The sequence below is a fragment of the Adelges cooleyi genome, unplaced genomic scaffold (assembly GCF_023614345.1).
Source record: "Adelges cooleyi isolate 19-005CV unplaced genomic scaffold, UGA_ACOO_1.1 ACOO_flye_CR_arks_rails_tigmint_CR_PRNA_21, whole genome shotgun sequence".
Taxonomy (NCBI): Eukaryota; Metazoa; Arthropoda; class Insecta; order Hemiptera; family Adelgidae; genus Adelges; species Adelges cooleyi.
In genome coordinates this window covers 2,470,226-2,492,946 of record NW_026095871.1, presented here as the reverse complement: position 1 = coordinate 2,492,946, position 22,721 = coordinate 2,470,226, and the positions used below count along the sequence as shown (strand labels likewise).

Genomic DNA, 22,721 nt, shown 5'->3' with positions numbered 1-22,721 from the left:
AAACATGATACTATGTATGTGTAATAATTTGTAGAGAGAAAAAAAAACCTCACTTATAAGGAAACCTACAATTACTGCCGTATCAAACGGTATAAAATACAATATTATGTAGTCATTTTATACTTAACGTATTTATATATAATATATATTATATATACATTATACACATATTATGTAGTCGTTCGATGTTTTTGGAATCGTTTGGAATAATAATAATTATACATTGCTACAATATATTACAGTACGGTAAATCTTGCTTGTCCACAAACGTTTCTCAATAATTTCTTATTAAAAGCGCATAACATATTATTGTCTATAATTATATTAAATATACACCGCTCGCTAGACAACAGTATTATCAACGTGAAGGCAACGCGTGACTAAAAAATTGAGGGGGGGGGCAAGGTTTACTAAGCTCTCAATTTCTTACAGATAGGTTGTAAGATAGTTACAAAGATTGTGGAATCTAAATAATAAAATTAATATATCACTATTTGTTCAGATAATATCTCCACAGAACACAACACTACAAATACAATACAATATAGTTATATATGCTATGTATACATAACTGTACATAACCTAATCTGTTAGACTAGCATATGAATAATATGTTTAAATCTTTCTGATCATCGTGAGGTCGAATGTTTGCCGGGGTAAGGGGAAAATCATATGGCAAGAACGGAATTCTGCTGCAAAATTTAGCGTTACTCGCGCTATTTTGAAGTATACAGTGTACACTAACGTAACTTACAAGTTACAGTTATTGACGGCTGATTCGAGTTCAATATTATAACTGTACATCATAGCTAAAATCACTTATATTATAGATAATAATAATATGTTTTATATTTTATACACACTGTGTGTGCTGTACTTTTTTATTATTCCTTATTCAATTTCAAATACTTTTACATTAGAGCAGAGCTTTGTTTCGATAGGCGGTATAAACGTTCAAAGACAAGAGCTGAGCATTATTCGAACAAATTCCAAAATGTACACTTAACTTAACCGCTACGTCGGTCCTATTATTTATGTTTTCAGTTCTCGCATTGTTATCATTATTAGGTATTATATATATGATATAATAAACACAAACCGTGTGTTGATCTAATGAAATATGTCATTGTTGTTGCCCCGAATGAATAAAATCGTTGGTCGAAATTATCTAGCGCTAAAACGTGACATTATGCCGAAAACGACATGGCGACTAATCGAATTTGTATTTAATTACAACAACGTTAAATAAAAAACCATATATATATATGTATCTGTCTATATACTGTTGTGACTTAACTAGAAGTCGACACGTCGTTATTTTCCACGAAAATAGTAGGTGTTTTTTTTCTACTTCTTTATAACGCATGTTATACTATCACACAGTTTAAGTATATATTACATATACTTAATATATTAATTGCGTCCGATGTCGCTTTTGGCAATCGCCCTTGGACGCCAGATATAATATCTAAGAGTTGTTAATCATAGAAAAATGATTTACCAAGAGCCAGAGGATAAGTACCGGGTAAAATACTTAATATTATGTTTGACGAGGACAACCGTGAGTATTAATAAAGATCGGGTATATAGGCTGTAAATTAAGACCTAAGGACAGTAGGAGGAGGAAGAAGATACTAATGCTTCGTAGTTTTAGTAGGTTTTTATTCTGTTCGGCCACTGTCTTTTAGGATTTATAAAACATTCACTCTTCCGTAAGCCGACTTACTCAAAGTGATCACACATTTTCCTCGAATATTGTACTCTCTACCGTGAACTCGGTATCATTGGCTTGTATTATGATATGTACATTTATTGGCCGATAACCAGGTTTGAATAACTTCTCGAGTTGGGTCAAGTAATTTGGCAACTAAATTCTCAAAAAAAAAAAACAAATACAAGTACCTACCGCAAACAACATAATCAGTGTAAATTGCCTTTGTTTTCTTTTTTTGTAAGTAATTCTACAATAATTAATAAATTAAATCACTGGCAACTTAACGAAAAAAATGTCTTCGGCGCTGCCGACAATCGGCCAACGAGTTGTATACTCGGTACCTAGGTAATTATTTTGAAATTTATTAACCTCCGGTTGACGCTGCCGTTCTTTTTGTTAGGTACAGTGTTATTTTTTTTTTTTTTAGCAACAATTTAGTGGATAAGTCTGTGGAGAACGTGACGTTTGTGTGTATGGGACTTGCCGTTTTACTGTGTGGCCGAAACAGCACACATCGTGCACTGCACAAGTCGCCGACATGACCTCCGTCCGCGATCGTTAATCATTTGTGGCGATAGAAACGACTGCTAGACCGTCCGGTCGGCTGCGGGTTAATTGTGATTTATCGCGAATGCATGTACATTATTGTCACTATGTTAAAATGAATGAATAAAATAAATAAAAAAACGAAAAAAAAGAACTAAAGAAACAATAAGACGCGTCAATGCGATTTACCGTGCTAACCGATTTTTCGTGTGTTTTTTCACATTCACATTCGGTTTCTCGTTGTTCTACCCGATTGTTTTTTAACGAGGGGCCTCGGTCAAAATCGGATGGAAAAAAAAACCAATACACACACATAGCGTATGCGTTTGAAGGTCATGCGGAGCGTGTCGTACGCACACAAGACGAGTTAGAGGTGCGGGTGTGTTAAACGGCCGTGTCCTTGGACGTTGAGAAAAAAAATATTAAGTATATTTATTTCTTGACCGGAGAAGACGAAGGATAAGAAAAAATACGACCGGCGCCCGAAATGCGATAATAATATTTTTGATGTTTTTATAGACATCATATAAAGAAAATCGTTTCCGGAATTTTAAAATAGTTTCGCGCCGAACAACAATAATAAAAAATAAATTATTATTATTGTGTTTACGGATTTTTTAGAGACGAATGGCGCTTGGAAACCTGTATTTCGGCACAGATGTGACTCACACATAATATATACACATTTTATGATTAGGTACCACAACGTCGCGGAATTCGCTAACCGGATAATAGTTTTGGGCGTTTTTAATGTATTTCTCTGTAGAAGTCGGATTTCGGAGAATTGATCATTTTGGGTTTTTTTTTTTTAATATTGTCATTAACTTATGGTTTTCGGTTTAGTGCGACGAAAATATCGAGAACTCGAGGTCAGGAGAATAAAAAATTTGTAAAAATTGAAAGGAAAATGATTGCATGGAGAAAAAGGTACAAATATGGGAGTTGGACAAATCATTTCAACGTTCAAGTGTTGTTTGCAAATCAGTTATTGATCCGACTTTTAGGAAGACTTGCAGTGGAGGACCGAAGCAGAAGGGAAGGTGAAAATATGATGTTCACGTTGGTCGGGTCATCCGGTGAGACGTTACAAACACCGTTCAAGGAGTTACTCGGACTTGTATACCCTTCTGGGAAGCTGTTTGTGATACGAAAACGTCGAGTACGTTCGGTTCGAGTGTTGATACGATACGTACAATTACAGGAGATCTATATAGAAAAATAAATCATAGTGGTCTTTGGCCGAACGGACGAGCGGGGTTTGAACCGTATAAAATATAAATTATGACTTCGCCAACCGCTGATCTATTGTCGTTGTTGTGTGGGCATGAAAGAAAGAAAAAAACCTCCAATAATAACAATAATAATAAGAAGACTTTTGATCAGTCATTGAACTTGTTGCCGCGCATTCGACGCGAGTTGAGATGCGATTTACAATTCCGAGAAGTTAGTCGGCGATGATAATTATTATCATTATTATATATACACGAATGAATTACAAACAATAATAATAATATGTATATTAGGTATAATATTATAGGCGACCTCCGGTAACGGTAATTTATGTATTGACCGACTCGAGAATGGAAACAGTTTTATTATAATTATCATTAGCAGTGCCGGGACCGGGCAAAGGAGACGAAGCGTTAACGTGTATAGCATAATAATCATTTCCTTGATAATATAGTTTTTGAATAGTTTTATACCAATACAGTTCCTCTCTCGCACTCTAATAAATGTAGCGCGTTAAGTTACTGTTTTTTGTTTGTTGGTTTGAGAACTATTTCATACATTTTCGGAAGAGATATTGAAAAAACAAAAGAATACATTGAAATTATAGTTTTAGTCACTTTGCCCCCTCCGGGAATGTTTTTTGCTCGTATCCTTTCGGTTCTCAACACTTCTTTATTACGGTTTAACAAAAAACTGTCCGAAAGACGGAAACGGAATCGTTCTCATAATTGTTATACAATGCAAATGCGATGAATACATTTTCATTAATAAACATACACGACTTGAAGATGGAAGAACCGCGTGCATTAAGGTTAAATCTTAAGATTACAATCATAATATAAAGATATTATATCTGTAATAAAAGCAGTGTATTTTTTATTTTATTCCCAAATCGACCACTGACAAATTACCGTACTCTATCAAATTAATATGTTCTGCTCGATATGATCTATACCGGTATCTGATTGTTTAATTTTTGCATTATGTAAAATCAAGTACCGTGTACATATTATTCTGATCTCATTGGAATCGGATGTTTGTTTTTTTAATTTTGGCGTCAAATTACAGTGTATCGAATTAGTTTAGTCACAAATAATTAAATCGTTTAACCGTTGACCTCTATATTATGATAGATGTTGTCTATCGGTATTTTTTTATTTTATTGGAAAACTAACGCTGTTCTTTGCCTAGGTATGCACTCTGCGGATTTTGCGCTTATATCGACTGTCACTGAATCGACTGCTTAAACAATTCATCTATGTACTCACAATGTATACAACATAATATTGTACACACACACTCAGTACCAGCTGTACCCGTGACTCATGCATTTATTATACAACGATTATGATAATAATTGTAAAAACGTTTTGTCTGTTGGCGTCTGCAAAATCGTATAATATGTATTATTTATTATCCCCGACATAATCATCTTCGAATGTAGAATAATATAATGTCATGTACAACAACGAGATTCGCGGAAATATTATTATACGTCTCGACAAAGGAACAGTGTGTTGTTTTAAGAAGTTTTAACAAAGTGTACAAGTCATATTTCATGAACAATATGTGCACGCCAACGACGTGTGTGTACACTAAACGCACATCGACAGTGTATTTCAGTTGTTATAAGTTTGTCCGAGTACAGACTTTGTGTTGTGACTGTTGGATTTTTTTTAAAATTTTTATTGTTGACTCTACACATCCGTTTTGGGTTTGATGACTCTGTTGTTTGTTTACAAATTATTTCAGTAAATAATACATACATGTTTAGACTCAATACGCCACAGGCTAGTCCCAATACAATCACTTGCGAGGGGAAGGTTTGAGTGAACAATGATTTGTTCAGGTAATTTTCGCGTTGATTAAATGGCTTCTTTTTTTTTGTGTTGTACTTAACGTTATGTTATTCCGTCGTGACGTCTTCGCGAGTGAACCGCCATGAAATGGGTTTCGCTTAAAACGTATAATTTGGGAATCAACTTAAATAGTAGATACGACGTTCCACGAGGTCAAGGCCGAGTCGTGCACGATTCAGAGAACTATTGCTATTTGCGGGTAAGTGCTTGTAGCCGTGTTTTAAGAGGGTCATGCCTTGTTGGACAATAATTGAAAAAAAAAACAAACGGTTTTCACAATAATTTTGATATTTTGTAAAATATTCCCCGAAAATTGCAGGCGGGACCATCATTTTTGCCTACGATTATTTATGGACCGAAAATGTTTAATTTTTTTCTCACCAGATATGCTAATCGTTCAAGTGTAGTTAAACGTATAATTTTAATATTGTAAAACTGTACATAATTTTCAAGCTAAACCGGTGAGAACGTCGTCCATAAGTAGAAAAGAAAAACAAGAATTATTTGCGCCACATTATAATTAATATTTTAAGCTCTCCATTCCAACCCGTTTTCAAAGACGGGTGTTATTATTATGAATATTTGACGGGCAATCTCTATTCCAAAAAGCCACACTACCGTTCAAGGTCGTCCTACTGCCCAAAATTCCGCCTAATTTGTTTTCGAGAACACAACAACGGTTTGTTTTTTACCGGTCAACACGACAGGTGGCAATAGTCAATAGTCGATTAAGGATTTTTTTTTTCCATAGTTCCCACGATACGCTTCCCCACCTCCTTGTATTAACGAGCCCGTAACGACACAATTATTGTATTGCCGTGATTGTTTTGACTTGGCGACGCAAACTATTATTTGAAACAAAATTGATTTCTATAAGCAGAGAGCTGATAAACCACAGCATAGGGGCGAACCGGCACACGCGATAATAGCACACACTGTACATTGTACCGACAGGTGTAAGGCGAAACGGTTTAACAAATTTATTTGATTTATTCCGGCCAGCTGTAGCGTGTAACTCGAGCGTTACACATAGGTCATGGTACTGTTATAAATCAAAACTATATTTCCATATACCACAATAGTTTCTCCCACGCAAATTTAGTCTGGGGGATAGTAACACACACATAAACTCATGCCGCATTTCTGTGTATCGAACCTCTTTCTAGCCTCTTATGGAATATGTTAAAATTGTCTATACCTAGTCAAAAATAATACTATGCCTAAGCGTCTTAACGTCCTTTAATAGATCCAGCGTCCGATCTTATCTCGTCAGACAACACACACATATACATTGCAATATGATATAGACAAAAGTTCACGTAGTATACGTTATTAGTTTTACATACACTATTACACATACTGACGCTATGATTATAAATTTAAGCTTATAATAGTTCATACAAAAAAAAAAGAATATTTTTGATTAGTTTATATTCGCCATCTACCAAGCATCTCGTGTTGTACTATATAAAAATTTATCAGAACGGTGTAAGACACCTTTTTTGTTTATTCTGAGTTTAGTTCATGTACGTTATGCTTGATTTATTTTAGCAACCTGAAAGTTAGGCAGCCCGCTGTATTTAACTCAAAAGTTGTTTCTCTATTTAGTAATTTGCTTACTTCAATTTGTTAAGACTTAAAAATATGGAAAAAAATAGAACGTTTACAGTTTTTGCGACTTGATTTCGAAGGTCGAATCCCTAGCGAATGTTCTGTTTTCGAAGAAACGAGTTATAAAAAATTGTTACATTCTTGTAAATTAAGTAAAACGTCCAAGCAAATACATCGAAGTCGCGGCGTTTATCTCGATCAGTAAGGCTTGGACGGGAAAAGCCTAGGCTGGAATACACACTGCATTACCGTATTACAATAATATTGTATGTGGTGCGTGTAAATACGGCGGCGATGGACCAACTCACCGGCGTCCTCCAACCTTGCCCCACAGATGACCCTCGTCCGCGTCCGCGCACATTCTTGCCGGATTATTGGAATTCCACACCTGAACGCCCTACCCGTCGACGGCAAAAACACAAGTGGTGGGGATCAGAAACCCGGTCGGCTCGTCGTCCACCGCCGCCGCCATGGTCGTCGTGGTCGTCCGCATCGTCGTCGTCGTCGTCCTCGACTGCGGCGGCGGCGGCGGTGATTGAACAGATTTCTGTGGCGGTGGTGGCGGCGGCGGCCACCGACGGCACATAATACACACGTCTCCACTATAGTCGTGCGCCGCGTACCGGTTCTCCAACGTGTGTGTGTATGTGTACGCGTATGCGACCGTGTGCGGCGTGTATGTACGCGGACCGTATGTTTTTGCGCGCGCGTTAACCCGGCAATAAGAATAATAATAGTAAATATTTACAAATTATTCGTTGGTTGTTTTTGTTTGGGTTTTCTTCCGCCACCGTCGCCTTCGGTGTTTGGTGCGAGTTGGTTCGCACGGGCTCGCGTGCGCGTCTTCTTCGCCGGTGTGATATAAAGTGACTTTCGCGTGCGCCTGTTTGAATGCCGCCGCCGACGGTGGTCCGTCGACGGTCAGCGGTACGCGATCGCCGCGTCAACCGCGAACCGCCGTCGTCGACAAAAGCGCGGCGATGGGCATATTCCGGTGTCCGTTGATCAGGTTCAGCCAACGCCGGACAGGCGGACGGCCGACGCCGCAACAACAACAGCCACCGGACAGCGAGACGGTCCAGACGCCGCCGCCGCCGCAACCGATAGAGCAGCAAAAGCAGCCGGCGCCGCAAAACGTCCAGCACAACCGGCCGCTGTCTCCCCGCGGAGCAGGTGGAGGAGGAGGAGGAGGCGGCGGCGGCGGTCGTGTCCACTACCGTTTCCCGCCAAAAGTCAGTCGAGCACCGTTTTTGTCTTAAATACAACTGTTCTATGCTTAACCCTTTTAGCACTTTTGACGATTTGGGATTTCTCATGATTTGTAACGATTATTATTGTTATTATACGGTTATTCCGTTGATTAGTAAAAGCGTGATTTAAACCAAATAACACGTTATTTAATGTGGGGAAGAGTGAAAACGAGGAGATTTGATAACAATATTTAATAAGAAAACGGATGTCACGATTCTTAATTGAACGTTGTCGGCGCGCCGGCGACTTTAACGCGAGAAAACGGTTTTTTACCGTACTTATTTTTATTTTTTGTATACTTGGACGGGCGCATGAGCTCCTGCCGTCCGTCCGGGCGATACGGAGTTCTTTTTTTTAATCTCACCAAGAATGCGCATCACGCGACTAAAGAATATCGTACAGACTTTTACAAGGCGTGGCTGATGATGATGAAAAAAAAAATGAACCGTTCGTCGAAACATAATACAAGTTTAATCGACGAACGCCGTAAACCGTCTTCCGGGTTAGGTCGATACTGTACATATATTATATTATTTTGTGTCTAGCAAAGAAAAAAAAATCTAACGCTAGATAAACATTTCAAAGAAATTCGCCGAGTCGAGTCAGGGAATGGTTAACAACAACAACAACAACAATGATAATTATTATGCGGTCGCATGTATAATACATAACAATATTATATATAGGTATATTGTACCAGATCCGAACAACACGAGTTTTACGGTCGAAGGAATAAACGAGAAGGGGTCGGCCGGGAGCACGTTGGAATGTGTGGCGCGGTGCCTTATTGAAAATTTGATGGAAAAGAAAAAGGAGCTCATAACCGTTTTGTGTGGGGATTCTTTTCTTTATTTTCCAACAGGGGTTTTTATGTGCTGGCATTCATTGGTGGACGTCGGTCGGCAACTTTTTTTTCTTTTTACGATAGGGTTGTGATGTGCATAAAAATCTGGAATTCGGTTAAAAAAAAAAATCATATTCTGAATAGCTAATTAGACGCCGTACGTCATAGCACGTTCGCCTTATGCACATGTATAGTATATAATTTATAGAAAATGTACAGATACGACGCAGTTTAAGGTTACTACAATATCATTAGTGTACTTGGTATTCGTCGTCGTCGTCGTTGTTGTTGTTGTTTTTCCCCCTACAAGTGTTTGTCCGTTCGCAAAATAATATGCGACAAACGCAATCTTCCTCGAGTAAAACTCTACACACTTACACACGCCGTAGACCGTATTAGCGTTATATTTTCATATTATTATGATTATTGTAGAGCGAGTGGGCTCCACACATGTTTCGAATGACGTTACACCAAAATCTCCGATCGTGTGAGATCAACAATAACGGCCAAAGAAATGTAATACACTGCTAACCTCTCTCTCTCTCTCTCTCTCTCTTTCTGTCTCATTAGATAATAATTTCGCTGACACAGCGCTTCGTGACGATTAGTATTATTGTGTGTGTGTGTGTGTTTTGTAGGTCTGTTGAACGGCAGCGACGAATCTCGCCTGTTGAATGCAAATAATAATAATAATTATTGTTGACGAGCAAATCCCGTCTTAAAAGCGCGCAACAGGTCGCTTCTTTTTGGCTCGCCGCTCACACCCTGCGCTAGTACACACACACACACACACACACACATATGGGCGCGTTATTGTAATGTTATCATCATACACAGGTTGCATACTATAATAATATAATATAATGTGTACCTGCACGGAATGGAATTTCACGTCTCTCCGCGCGCTGCTCTTCTCCCGCGTGGGTCCGTCATCGTGTACTCCGCGGGTCGTTTAAGTATAATAATAATAATATATCCATCCTCGTGTACCTTGACGGAGGTCCAGGGCCCAAACCGGTTCCAACACGTGGTCCACAAGCGCAGCACGACCATGTGGAACCACCGCCGTAGTGAAGTGACCTTTTCGAAAAGGCCTAGGTCTCTTTTGTCAGTCAAACACGAGCAACATTTTTTGTTTTGTTTTGTTCTCGGTTCATTTTTGGGCGCCACTACCTCCCCGAGTCGGACGCCGGAAACGTGATTACACGAGCCCCGTTTTACACGGTTCTGGCACCGGAAGGAGTATTTTATATTATTATTATTAGTAGTAGAGTACATAAACGAGCACGACATAGCCATTGTGGTTTTGTGATCTGAACACACAAACAAATAGCGTGCAAGGACGAAGATCGCATGCCATCGTTAACTAATGGTTATTGCGTGTTGATTGATTTAGTAATAATAATAATAATAATAAACAGATCTGTTTAGTGTTTGGTCGTAGTGCGGTATCATACACTACGTGTATACGTGGATATGGAAACCGCCATTGGAAATTTTAATTTGTGTCCTCGTTTCAGAAAAATGTATGCGATTTTAGTTTTATGGATTTTTATTTTTTGTAAATTATGCTTTCGGTAGCACGCGTTAGACATGTGTGTTATTTAGCGTTGTGCAATGTATTTTCGTTTGTTTCCGTATCAAATAGAGATTTCATAAGAATGATTCGGTTAATTCTTTTTGCGGTATAATAGCTATACTATTTCGCTTGCTTTCCTAGAATGTTTTTCTGTAAATGGCGTTTTCTATTGCAGGTATACAAATACTAAATATTATTATGTCGTCGGCCGTGGTCCATTTATAAAAAATGTAGTTACACACACACAACCGCTAGTAATTCATAAATGGTCGTCCACTAAATGTGTATTGTATATATATTTGTGTCTCGTTTCGTGGCACAAAAATCCAATTTGCTTAGAATTAAAAACCGGTAGCAGCCATTGCCCAATGTGTATTTTGTACATACAATTACTCTTATAACGGCCGGACCGCCGTGTAATCTACCACTACGATCTGGATTATCAATTATAATGCAATGTAAAACACATTAACGCGGTAAATCGTTTTTTTTTTTTACCGGTTCATATAATATAGTATTATGGCGTCGATTAAGTTTAATATAATATAATATTATGAGCTTGTAAATGATTTGTCGGAATAAACTAGGACCGCGTTTTTTGTTCTACATAATTTTACATTTTTTTTTTTATTATTTTATTCTAATATTATGTTTTGCGTTTATCGCCTCTGTATCGTCTCACTGTGAGCGTTTATTTTCGTTGGTAGATTGTGGTGTGACTAAGAAAAAAAAACCAATTACACCGGCCGTTAAAACCGATTTCACCGGAAGAGCGAGTACGGCGAAGAATAATATAAATGAATAAATCAATATTTGTACGACGGTAATAATAACATTAATAATTATACTGTGTGTGTGTGTACCAGAGCGAAAGGAGAAGAAGAAGAAAGTGAAAGACACACATAAAACGTCTTCTACTCTTCGACTCGCATCCGAACCAAAACGACACGTGGGTGCGGTTGAATAATTATGTTTTGTCAGTTGTATTGTTCTTGTATTTTTTTTATGGTTTTTTTTTCTTTAACGTTCAACGGGTTGTTTATACAAGCAATGGGTCGTTCCTTACGTCTTGGGAAGCGCAGTTGCTATAATATTCGTGCAAGTATCTTAACGGCGGGGTCGTAGATAATAATACTATGTTAAGATATGTTATTATTGTGTACAATTCTGCGGGTCTTTTTGCGCTTTGTTACGGCGGCTAGATATTATGTACTTGTATTTTTACTAGAGGTATTAGAAAGAGGTACTTTGATGGTGCTCAAGTGGTGGCCGCCGTCGACACAGAGAAGTTATGGACGTTTTTTTTTGTTAAATATTTTTTAGAACCCCATTCCTGTAGGCAACACATTCATAAAGGTTCCATTGTTGTGCAAAGATAAGGCAGAATTATTATTGGCGAGAATCAGCTTTTAAAAGAGGTTGCATGAGGTGGATCTACCGATTAGACAGCAACGAGCACTGAACACAATATATTATTATTATAATATAATACATATATTATGATTTATTGTATATATTGAGTTCAATGGGAACGAGTCATTGATGGAGAACCTAACCCTACCTAACTGCGAATAATGGATGCGACTACTTTCGTTATAGTCGTGGACTGTATCAAGGAGATACAAATGTGTATATTGCGCAATACTTATTGTTATTTTGGCCAACGACCAGAGTGGAGATTCGCGATCGTGAATAACTTTTGGGCGCACAAATACTCGGAACAATAAAAGTTGTTTTACATATTTTGTCAATTATACTAAAGTCGTTTGCGCTAATTAGTTTGAGCAAAAGAAACAGAACCCTCCGTCCAAATTACGGCTGCGTTAACACTGTAGTCGGGTACGGCGGGCGGTGTAACGTTATTGGTGTTTTTGAAACAAAAAAAAAAAAGGTTTACCCGGCGGAAGTTCCGGTTTCGGCGGTCCGTATATCCGAAATCGGGATCATTACACACAACCGATTCGGCCGGCACCGGAATCGACAATACCCCACCTCCGAAAAAGTATACTGTGAAACAAGTTTAGCCGGCCAGGAACCGCGTGCCGGGGTGCTCGATCGTCCCATCGGAAAATATGGAAATCATACGATAATGTGGCACCTGTACATTATTTATTTATTGTAGTGTATTAAATTAAATATGACGGTACTTACCGAATGCGCGGTGTCGGTCTTAACTCGGTCAACGGCAAACAAAAGCCGTCGGAGAGCGACAGACGTGGTCGCTTTGCATTGTTGTTCGGCCGATAGTAATAATCATTATTAATTCTTAATCGCTGGCATTGTTTGAATAAAACATAAGGGTCTCCGCCTGCGCGGTGTGTATTGCTCACGTTCGTCTAATGTTCTATGGTCTTAGCGTTGTCGAATTTCCCACGTGTCTCAACTGCAATATGTACCACGTCTTCTCCGCGCTGTGTAATCCGTTTTAACTGTTTAGCAATAATTAATATTAGAAGTCTCTCCGCCTTAACCGTTTCTGTCTGTGTGTATGTATTTGCATATACAGGCCCAGCAGAATCCGCTATTAATAATGCATGCAGATCGACATGGGTTGTATTATACGCGCGTCATTCGTGATTTAATGACTATTAATTTTGCGTTTCCATACGACCGGCTTGCGATTAATAAATAAACGTTTCGTAAACAGCTTGCGACGACACAAGTACCCACAATAAGGAATGGTACTTTTAACCGGCCAGGCGAAATGCGCACGTTGACAAATCGACAAACTTGTGAAAACCGTCATGTTAACTTCCAGAATAGTAACTGGTTACAGCTGCTTGTAGAGGAGCTGTAACTGGGTAGTGGTGTTTTGTTCACACGTGCGTGGGATAAAACGACGAAGAATGTCGTGTAAAGACAGACATTACAGAAAATATGAAACAATTTCCAATATTTGTTTGTGTTATAAATGGAAACGGGCAGTAGTAAATCTGTCGACCAGAAATTTAAGCGGTTCACACCACTTAACGGCTAGTCGACGTTGTGACGATGAGAGTATAATTTTATACACATCTTATGGTGCGAGTTGACGGCTGTGTGCGCTCTTCCTACGCGTTCGGCGTTAACCCATTTTTATTAGATTCGATAAGGCGACTCGAGACGGTCGGATCGGCGTTAACTGTATTTTTCCACCGCGATATACATTTGGACTCGACACTCGAAGGTGAACAAGTATAGACGCTGTGTGCGAGTGAAACGAGTAATAATTGTTATTGACATCTACACGAATAGTACAGGGTTAAGTGATTATAATAGGGGTTCGCAAAATGTGTGGATTTTTAAGTGTCCAATGACAGGAGGATCTAGACTAACCTAGCCGGGGATGCAGGGTGGTGCTCGACCACGCTATTTTTTTCTCATTGGCCCCTGAACGTATATACTTGTTGAGGATTTTATCGACCTCGGGTAAATGTCAAAAACCTGAGTATTTTTAGCACCTATACTTTACCTATGGATACAGTTATTTAAGATTAAGAGTTTAACCTATTAATTTACAAATAGGTTTTTTTCTGTTGATAATGTCACTAGGGATACCTAATGCTAATGCTTAGATTAGCTGATAGAATTTTGCATTTTTAATTCGGTTTGACGCGCCCGTACGCTTACAAATACCACACTCCAATCCTCAGGATAAGGGTTTAACGGTTATTTTTACCGTTTCTCGAGCCGAAATAAGGTTTTAAAAGGGTTTGTGGCCGACAACGCGGTTCACGTTGAGACAGGAGAACGTATATAATATATTATATTATCGTGCGAGCGGCGGCGCTTATTTTTAAAGTGTCGCCACTGGTCTTGTTGACATTTCAAAGTGTACAGAATTAGACCCGTCAGATATCCTCCTCCTCCCCCACCTTTGCCGTAAGTACGACCCGCGTCATTCGTTCCGCCGACCAGCCGTATCACTTGCTCAGTGTGTCTTGCCGTCGTTAATGATCCGCCGCGGTAAACCGAGTTTTCTGTACAGTATGTATTACACCGTTTGGGTCTGACGTTTGTCCGCCGCCAGGATAGGACAGGATCGTCTCGGTTTATGGATTTTCTTATTCCAAAGTTATTTCATTCTCCACCTCCGACTTGTCGATACGTTTGCACCGGACCAGATAATAATAATAAATAAAATAATATCGCACAAGACAGGTACAGTACGGTACCTAACCGCAGCGCAGGCGACAACGATCGGTGAACGGAAACGTGAAACGGGACAAACGGCGTTGTGTGTGAAGGTTCGGTGGACGAGAAACGGCATAACGCCAACGTTTTACTTGAAGGGAAACGGTTTAAAAAAAAAAAAAATTATTTCGCTTTTGTGTAGTGCACACCGGGTGGATGTTTTTTTTATCTGCGTCGACCACCTCCACATTGTAAAACGCTTTATTGTTTCGGCCCGTTTTATGTTTTCATTAAATCGTAAAACAAAAGGGCTGTGAGATATATGTATATATTATTTATACCTAACGCCGTACCGGTGCGGATGTATCCATCAGATTATAGCCGATGAGCCATGTGTATTTAGCATAATATCATTCTGGTTTATTTTCGTTCCCCCGGGAAGAGATAACTTTTAGAGCTGTGCACGTATTGTTGTGTCCTGCAACACTGTCGGCGGCCCGGCTTTTTGAAAAGAAATGCCGTTTCCATAATATTACACACAATACACTCCAACTGTATATTAATGGTGTACAAGCCGGACATTATTTTCGGTTAGGACTTGGCACATTTTTTGTTATTTTATTACAGTCCGTCGATACTACGGTAATGCTATACCCGTTCGATAAAATTACAGTAATAATTATAAATAAAATACATCATCGGCGGTGTACGGTGTTGACGTTTCGCAGACACTGAACGGCCACACCCATCGCCATAACGTACACGACCGTTTAGTAGTACTTATTTAATATACATTTCTGGTTCTGCTCTATGTCCGAAAGGACCGTGGCGGTCTTGGAAATAGTTAACTATAGGTTGGTTTTCATTTTCGTTGTCGCCTGATCGCTTTTGTCGGTTGCCAATTGTTTAAAATAGATATTATATTATAACAACTGATGCACGCTGATCGTCGGTTGTTGTTTGTACATTTTAAGCATGTCCTGCACGCCAATGGCCGAATCGCTGGCCCAAGAAGCCAGTCGGATGAAGCGAACGCTCAAATGGTCCGGATACAAGCACGTGAGTCTCGGTTGAAGACTTAAGTTTGGAGTGTTGTTTTTGTGTGCGTTAAAGTCGGGTGCGAATCAGGTGTTAGGTTAGGGAATCACGGAGGGATGATAGATACCTGGATAACTTCTTATTGGTGAAAAATCGTTTCAGAGTCTGAACTAAAAGCGGAAAACAATTGCAAACTAGAGTGCTGATTTCCAATCCCAGAGCGCTCAAGCCCCCCACTCTTCTTCCGTAGTTGGGCTATTATTGCGCTTCCGGTATTTGGGAAAAATAACAATTCGGTAAAAGGACAAAAATAATACACCGCCGGGGAAGGTACCCGCGGGGAGAAAGTAATTTACTATCGGTCCGCTCTGCAGGTTTATGACACGGATATAATGAATTTTCATGGTGGCGAAACAATTATACGGCTGCGAAGGTCCGCCGCGAAAATTGGTTTTGTTTTGCCTAATTATTTATGACGCCGGCGGTGTTTTATAATATACTTTTTTCTTTCCCCCACACACCCTTTCCCACCTCGACCTTTCTCCGGCCGGGCTACCGGTTTTCCTTTTTCGCCCACCGAGTTTTATTAATTAACAATATTATTTAAGTGAATAATGTGTACATAATATTGTATATATAGCGCCTCTGGAAAATTCGAGCCCTACCTCACTCCCCCGAACGGCGGGACAGTGTTATTACCAAAATAATTATTATACACCGTCGCGTCGTCGTCCGGTCCTCGATTTCCCTCTGCAATTGGATAACGGGCGTTTTTTCACAATATTACATTACTTAAAAAAAAAAAAAAAAAATGTATATTTATGTATGTATAATATTGGGGTTAGAAAAAAAGTTGGCCGGCCTTTATCGCCGCGCTCGACCGTGAAATCGCTAATTTTATTTATTTATTTTTTTGTGCATCTTTTCTTTTTAACCGACAATTGTGTCAATATATTTTTTTTTATGCGGCCGCACAATGCGCCGTCAGTCAACGCGAGACTATACATAATATATTATTGTCATTCTTAACGTGTGCTCGGTCACGACTATACATAATCATGTAGTATTATCGCAATATTATTCTTCGTGGCCACGACGTTATCTTTTACAGATTAGGCGTTCTAAAAATAGTCGAAATCCTCGACGTGAACGGATTATAATATTTTTCTAGCAGACGAGGCCTCGTCTTCCGGCTTAGGCGCATAGGTGCACTGCAGTAATACGACCTATCCCGGGCTTTGTTGTTGGCTACGCAGTGAAATTTCAGTTTAAGTAACGACCGAGAAAACGTTCACGAGATGCGATGGTAATAATACTTTTTTAATGATAACAATATTTTACGGCCGCCGGTTCGGTTCGCCCGCCCGAGGTCACCGGTTATTTATCATCTCGATGTATGTGTATTATTTCTGGACAAGTTATTTTTGTGCGCAGCAACATAAACTATCTATCTATTCGACGCGTGTAAACGGCCGTCGTTTTCGTCTAGTTTCTGTTTTTTTTATAAATGTATTTATTTATAATATTAATTACCAAACTCGTTGCCAATATTTCGACAAGTACGCAAAAACGAGCCGCACTGTATAATTTGTTGTTTTTAATGGTGTAACGTTCATATGACGGCGGCTGGTATTTCGGTAGTTAATCCACTTGGCGGAAACGCCATTTCCTAGTCGCATATAAAAATACACGTGTAGAGTGATGGCCATTTTATTTGTCGTTATAAATAATATAGCATTTGCCCGAAAACTTTGTACATAACTTTCGACCGGAACGCCTCAGTGTCTGAGGTAAACCTCAAAAGTTTTTTTCGAGTAGCGTCGGTATTGTTTTTGCAGGAGTAGTCCCACCTTTTCCCATCTGAATTTGTGTCAGTAATGCTTGTAAAACTACATTGGTATTGTTGCAAAAAGCCACGTTTAGTGAGCAGAATTTCCGGTTTATAGGTAGATTGTTGCTAAACCAGACTTGTTATACAATATCTTCGGAATATAGCTCTGAATAGTAATTTTAGATGCAAGAAACACGACGTTGTTTTCCGTTTCTCTAATCGTTAAAATTGCAATTGATATATTTACCTTTGAAAGTCCACAAATCTGTTTCAAATTCAACGTACAATAACAAAATCATAAATAGATAGATAAATCACTGCTAGACCTTTTGTCGAGTTCCTAAGTATGACCCATATCGGCGAAGGTCTGATGAGCTCGAGGCCCCGAATGAGGTCTTGGGTATGCGCTCGTGCTTGTAATATTTGTTTGCACCGAACAATATCAAAATAGTATTCGCTGTTTGCCACTCTGGTGTTGTCTGGATCGATCGCGGAGAAGGGTACGCGGGACTTGGGAACGTGTAGACAGATTAGTATGCTTAATACGGTACTAAGAATTGCAAATGGCAATCCAAACAGGACCCATTCGCGCGAGAGTACCATGCGTGCGTGTGCTGCACCAGACGAAATAGATTTTTATTTGTCTTAGTAAGACTGCAGGAGTGTACACGAACCGTCCAGAGTGCGTTGACCGTCGCTGCTGTGCAAAGCTGATGAACTGCTCGTGTTGTTTACCGTGAACGAGATCAATCGGCCTCATGTACATGCACAATCTAAGGCCGCAGGGTCTCTAAAACCGTTGTCGTGTCTGTGTTTGCACTGCGCAAACACTTTTTCGGTGCTGTTTTGTACAAATACGGGAGCTTGCAAAATCGAAATCCTCAAGCACGTGTACGTTTCCGGTTCTCTTTTGGTTTTTTCATATTGGCTCGACCTGGCCGGGACTTGTGTACATTGAACGGAAACACCATACAGCGCTCCGTCCGTTGCAAGGCGTAGCTGACGATGAGCCGAAAATTACATATTGACCCTTCGTCGCGGTCGTGCAAGTACTGCGGTTTGGTTCGCAGCTCGTTGGGACTTTGCTTCTGCGCCGGTCACGGTTATAATTTTTTTCGCGTGTACAGAGTATAATTTACGGTATGTGTATGTGTAGTTACAAAAAGGTAACGTCTTGAGTTGCATGTACTGCATGTGGACGTGGAGTCGTTTCCTTGCCGGTGTACAATGACGTATCGACCGTCAGGGAACGCGGCTAAGCGGATCAGTTCATAATACTATTATATCGTGTCTGGTGGAAAAGATAAAAAAAAAAATTCTGCCCTTTCTTCTCTCGCGTCGACGGCGGTGTTCGACGAACCAATCGGCTTAGTAGAGTCCAATGACTAAAGTACCCATCTATTGTCTGTCCGGCGACGGTTCCGCTTTCAACCCTTCAGTCCTTATGACCACCCCAAAGCACCGAAAAAAAAACACCTTTAAAATACATGAAAAATATCCACTCTAGAACATATATTATGTACCCTAATATCACCGAATGCGTGTTTATATGTATCGTTAGACAAGAGACACGAGGTTGTAAAAACCATTTAGTTAACAATAACATTATGACTGTGTTAATTATGTCAGCAGACAATTACTGTTCCCAATCAAATTCAGATTTTTACACTTGAATATTTTTTTTTTACATATCTGCATTTCAAAATCAAAAAATAGATTACCGAAAAATATTAATATAACATGAATTGTGATATAATCGATTAAGTACATAAGCCAATTTTCTAAAGACCTATTTATAAACGTTCTCTGCAATTATTATCGTTGCTTGTGATTTATCTCAATAACGTTTCTGGTCAGGCGCAGGGGTTGGCAATTCCAGGCACTTAGGTGCAACATTGATAAGAGTTCCCCGTTCGGTAAGGGGAAATTATGTTAAACCGACTCGTGAGTCACGAAATCATGTATGAAACTAATTTCCGCACTCGGAAGACCACAGATTCGGAACCGTCCGGTACTTAAATTCGCTCAGATATGTAACGAGCCAAAATTGTACTCCGTACCCAAAATAGGCGATCCATACACAAATAACTGAATAACTGAAATATGTAACAAAACCCGTCCCGTTTAAGTGGTTTTCGGATGTACAAAATCTCAATAAAATCCTTATTTTCGGGTATCTACCAAACATTTGCTGAGTTTGATTTTTTCGCCTTGTCTGAAACGATAACCAAATATACATAATTATCTCACCGGGAACGTGATACCCGTTCGGTTCGAGATTTCCTGACATCGATATTTATGTCTCCCGCCCCAGTACCGGTTTTCTATAACGTTAGGCCGTAAGCTTCCATTGTCTTTGCTCGCACTCCCGTTTTCCGTACAACGATCGAGCACCGTTGCATAACCGTCAGAGTTGCGACACCAGTTCTATATAAGAATGTCATATTATTATTATTATTATTGTATACTTAGGCATGGCGTGAGTATAACACAAGGGGCGACCTGTGTGCTCTCATGGGTGTGCCGCCACCGTGATTTTTGTATTCCCCGACCTCATCCCACGCTCGTGTGTGTGTGTGTGTGTACAATACCCGTCTACAAACGCCATAACTATTCCACATTACAATGGATAGTAAAAAAAAAAAAAAACTACACTCCGGATTAGAGCAGTGTTAGTTTTTAACCCGTTCGGAATTTGTCGAAGGCGCGCCCCAAAAAAAAAATGAAATATCAAAACCCGGTCGCTCTCGTTATACATGTGTAAGTCGCACGGACACGCCAAACCGTAGGATTCAGCATTCATCACCATTATTATTATTTTCGATCGTCCACGTGGCAGCCGTAGTCTAGTAGAGGTGGGCAAGTACTTATCACTGTCACGTGACTACCTATTTATACTATAGGTACATTACTCAGACGGTATGGATGGTGGTAAAGTGTGTATTTCATTGTGAGGCCAACTAACTTGTGTTGGCAATCGATTTCGTCTAAAGCATTGGTAACTTTATAAAGTAGCATTTAATAGGTTTTGAAAAATTATTCGTGGTTTCCAATAGTCTGATGGCTTCTGTCAAGTCTCCCTACTTTGATCTTGGTCACAATTGTCTTTGTATTGTTCGCATTAATATATAGTCATTATGTATAAAACAATTTTGATTTTTTTATCATCGGATACATTTCCAATACTAACCATGTTATAAACCATGTATAACCATGTATAAGTAGGCTTTTGCATATTTATCGACGGTTTTTGGAACAAAATCATCCGACGTTATAACCGATGCGGACGAGCGCTGCTACTATAGCCGTGCGGCCAAGATCTTATCATGTGCTCAAAAGGCCGGCGGGGGAGGGATCATCTGATGCTTACTGGCGTGAATTATTATTGTTCTCTGGTCCGTATGGCGGTTTTTAACGTTATCGAAACCGACTACAATCGGCGCTTTAAAAACCTTTTAGACCTTTAAACCACACCGCAACTATCCAAGTCCACAACTATTTATATGTCTATCACATAAGCTGTAAACGTTTCCCAAACAATAAGTGCAGAGGTTAGAGTTGTCGTGTGCTAATCAACGTGTCTTTGGAAAAGTTTTGCTTTTTGAAAAACTCTCGACCTTTGCGCCCTACGCACTCCTTCTGTGCTTAGGCGTACGATCTGGTTGACAAAAAAGAAAATTTGAGTTTAAACATGCGACGCGTATCATCCGTTTAATAGGGGTGGTTCGTTTTTGTATTCGAGACTCGCGTTGGCGAGGGCGGCGGCTTCCCGGCGGGTTATTGTATTTTGTATTATATTATCATTATTATTATTATTATTTAAATTGTTTCGGTGCCGGGGAAGCGGAAAAGACGCGTCTTGAACGTTTAAAGAATGTTTCCCAACATTAAACGCTAACGAGCGTTCGGCCGTGGCACCGGATGTCGAGTAAGTATAGTAGTAGCAGTCCCCTAAGAAGTTGGCGAGTTATGAATTAAAATAACCGCGCAAACGATCGAATTAACGATAATGCTTATGGGCCCGGATCTCTCTCTCTCTCTCTTCTTTGTGTCTACTTACTATTTGCCGGCGGCAAGCTTAATGCGATAAAAATCCATTTGCAAGTTTTCACAGTGTTTCTTGCCGTTGGAGCGAGCGGTCATTTTGCTGCAAACTTCTTCCCATGTCGTCCAATAAGGGACTTATCCCTTAGGTGCGTTCTAGGTCTGCCGTACGGTGCCTATGAAAACTGCATACTCCAGAACACCGGTTACAAACATTAAATAAATATACAAGATCTGGGAAAAGAGTAGGTTCATTTTTTCATGTATTTCAAGTTAGGTCGCGCAGAACTCTTTTTGAGTCTACATAAAAGTACACTTTTGGTCATAAAAAAAAGTGTAGCTAACGCAAAACGTCCATTAAAATTAAGCCTTTATAAATAAAGCGAAACTTACCGCACTTAACTAACTACACTAAATCGTGTGAGGACGACTTCATAAACAAACCAGGGGTTTATTATGACGAGCGACGACCCACCATTGAATGTGCACTATGTATTCACGTTGATTTCTTAAGTGATTTATGGAAATTTCCCGCTGAGCATTTCATGAAGTCATGAATAGTTTGGATCTTATAACGTCTTTGTGTGTAGTATAATGTGGTTCCTCATATAAACCATGGCTTTTATGTCATAATTCTGAAAACTTTATTTTAAAAGACTCTCAGCCTATTCAGACGAGAACGAGCAAGTTAAATTACCTGAAGGTAGGCAATCGCGTTGGAACAAGGGACGGAGTAATATTAGGAGTGAACACCTTTTTGTTGCTGTATTTTTGACTTCCCGTTAAAAGATTTCAAAAGAAGGAAGCGACGCATAAAATTGTTTTGAGCTAAGTGAAAGAACAAAAATATAATTCAATACTTATTTGTTTATACTAATAATTTATGGCCGTTCTCATCTGTTTAATGGTTTAAAATTTTAGCTTATATTTTTAGCTAGGTTAAGCTACACTTCGTATTTAAGCTAGACTGTTGACCATTAATTGTTTCACCACTTTATTACTTGTAATTTGTGGTAGTACTTGTAATAGGTTGTGACGTTCCTTTCTTAAAAAAAAAAAAC

The 22,721-nt window shown here is 39.4% G+C and overlaps 1 protein-coding gene across 5 annotated transcripts in view; it reads left to right on the top strand.

Moving 5' to 3' along the window:
- LOC126834384 (apoptosis-stimulating of p53 protein 2-like) overlaps window positions 1-22,721 on the top strand; it is a 106,661-nt gene that overhangs the window by 27,817 nt on the left and 56,123 nt on the right. For 2 of the 5 annotated variants that reach the window (XM_050566255.1, XM_050566253.1), the window contains exon 1: window positions 7,575-8,192. The exons of 1 other annotated variant lie outside the window; for it this stretch is intronic. In XM_050566255.1, the coding sequence (XP_050422212.1) occupies window positions 7,941-8,192 (252 nt within the window). In that variant the 5' untranslated portion in view covers window positions 7,575-7,940. Of the gene's footprint in view, window positions 1-5,310; window positions 5,549-7,574; window positions 8,193-14,541; window positions 14,775-15,721; window positions 15,807-22,721 lie in introns of those variants that run through there. 2 more of the 5 variants (XM_050566258.1, XM_050566256.1) reach the window with 2 other exon arrangements.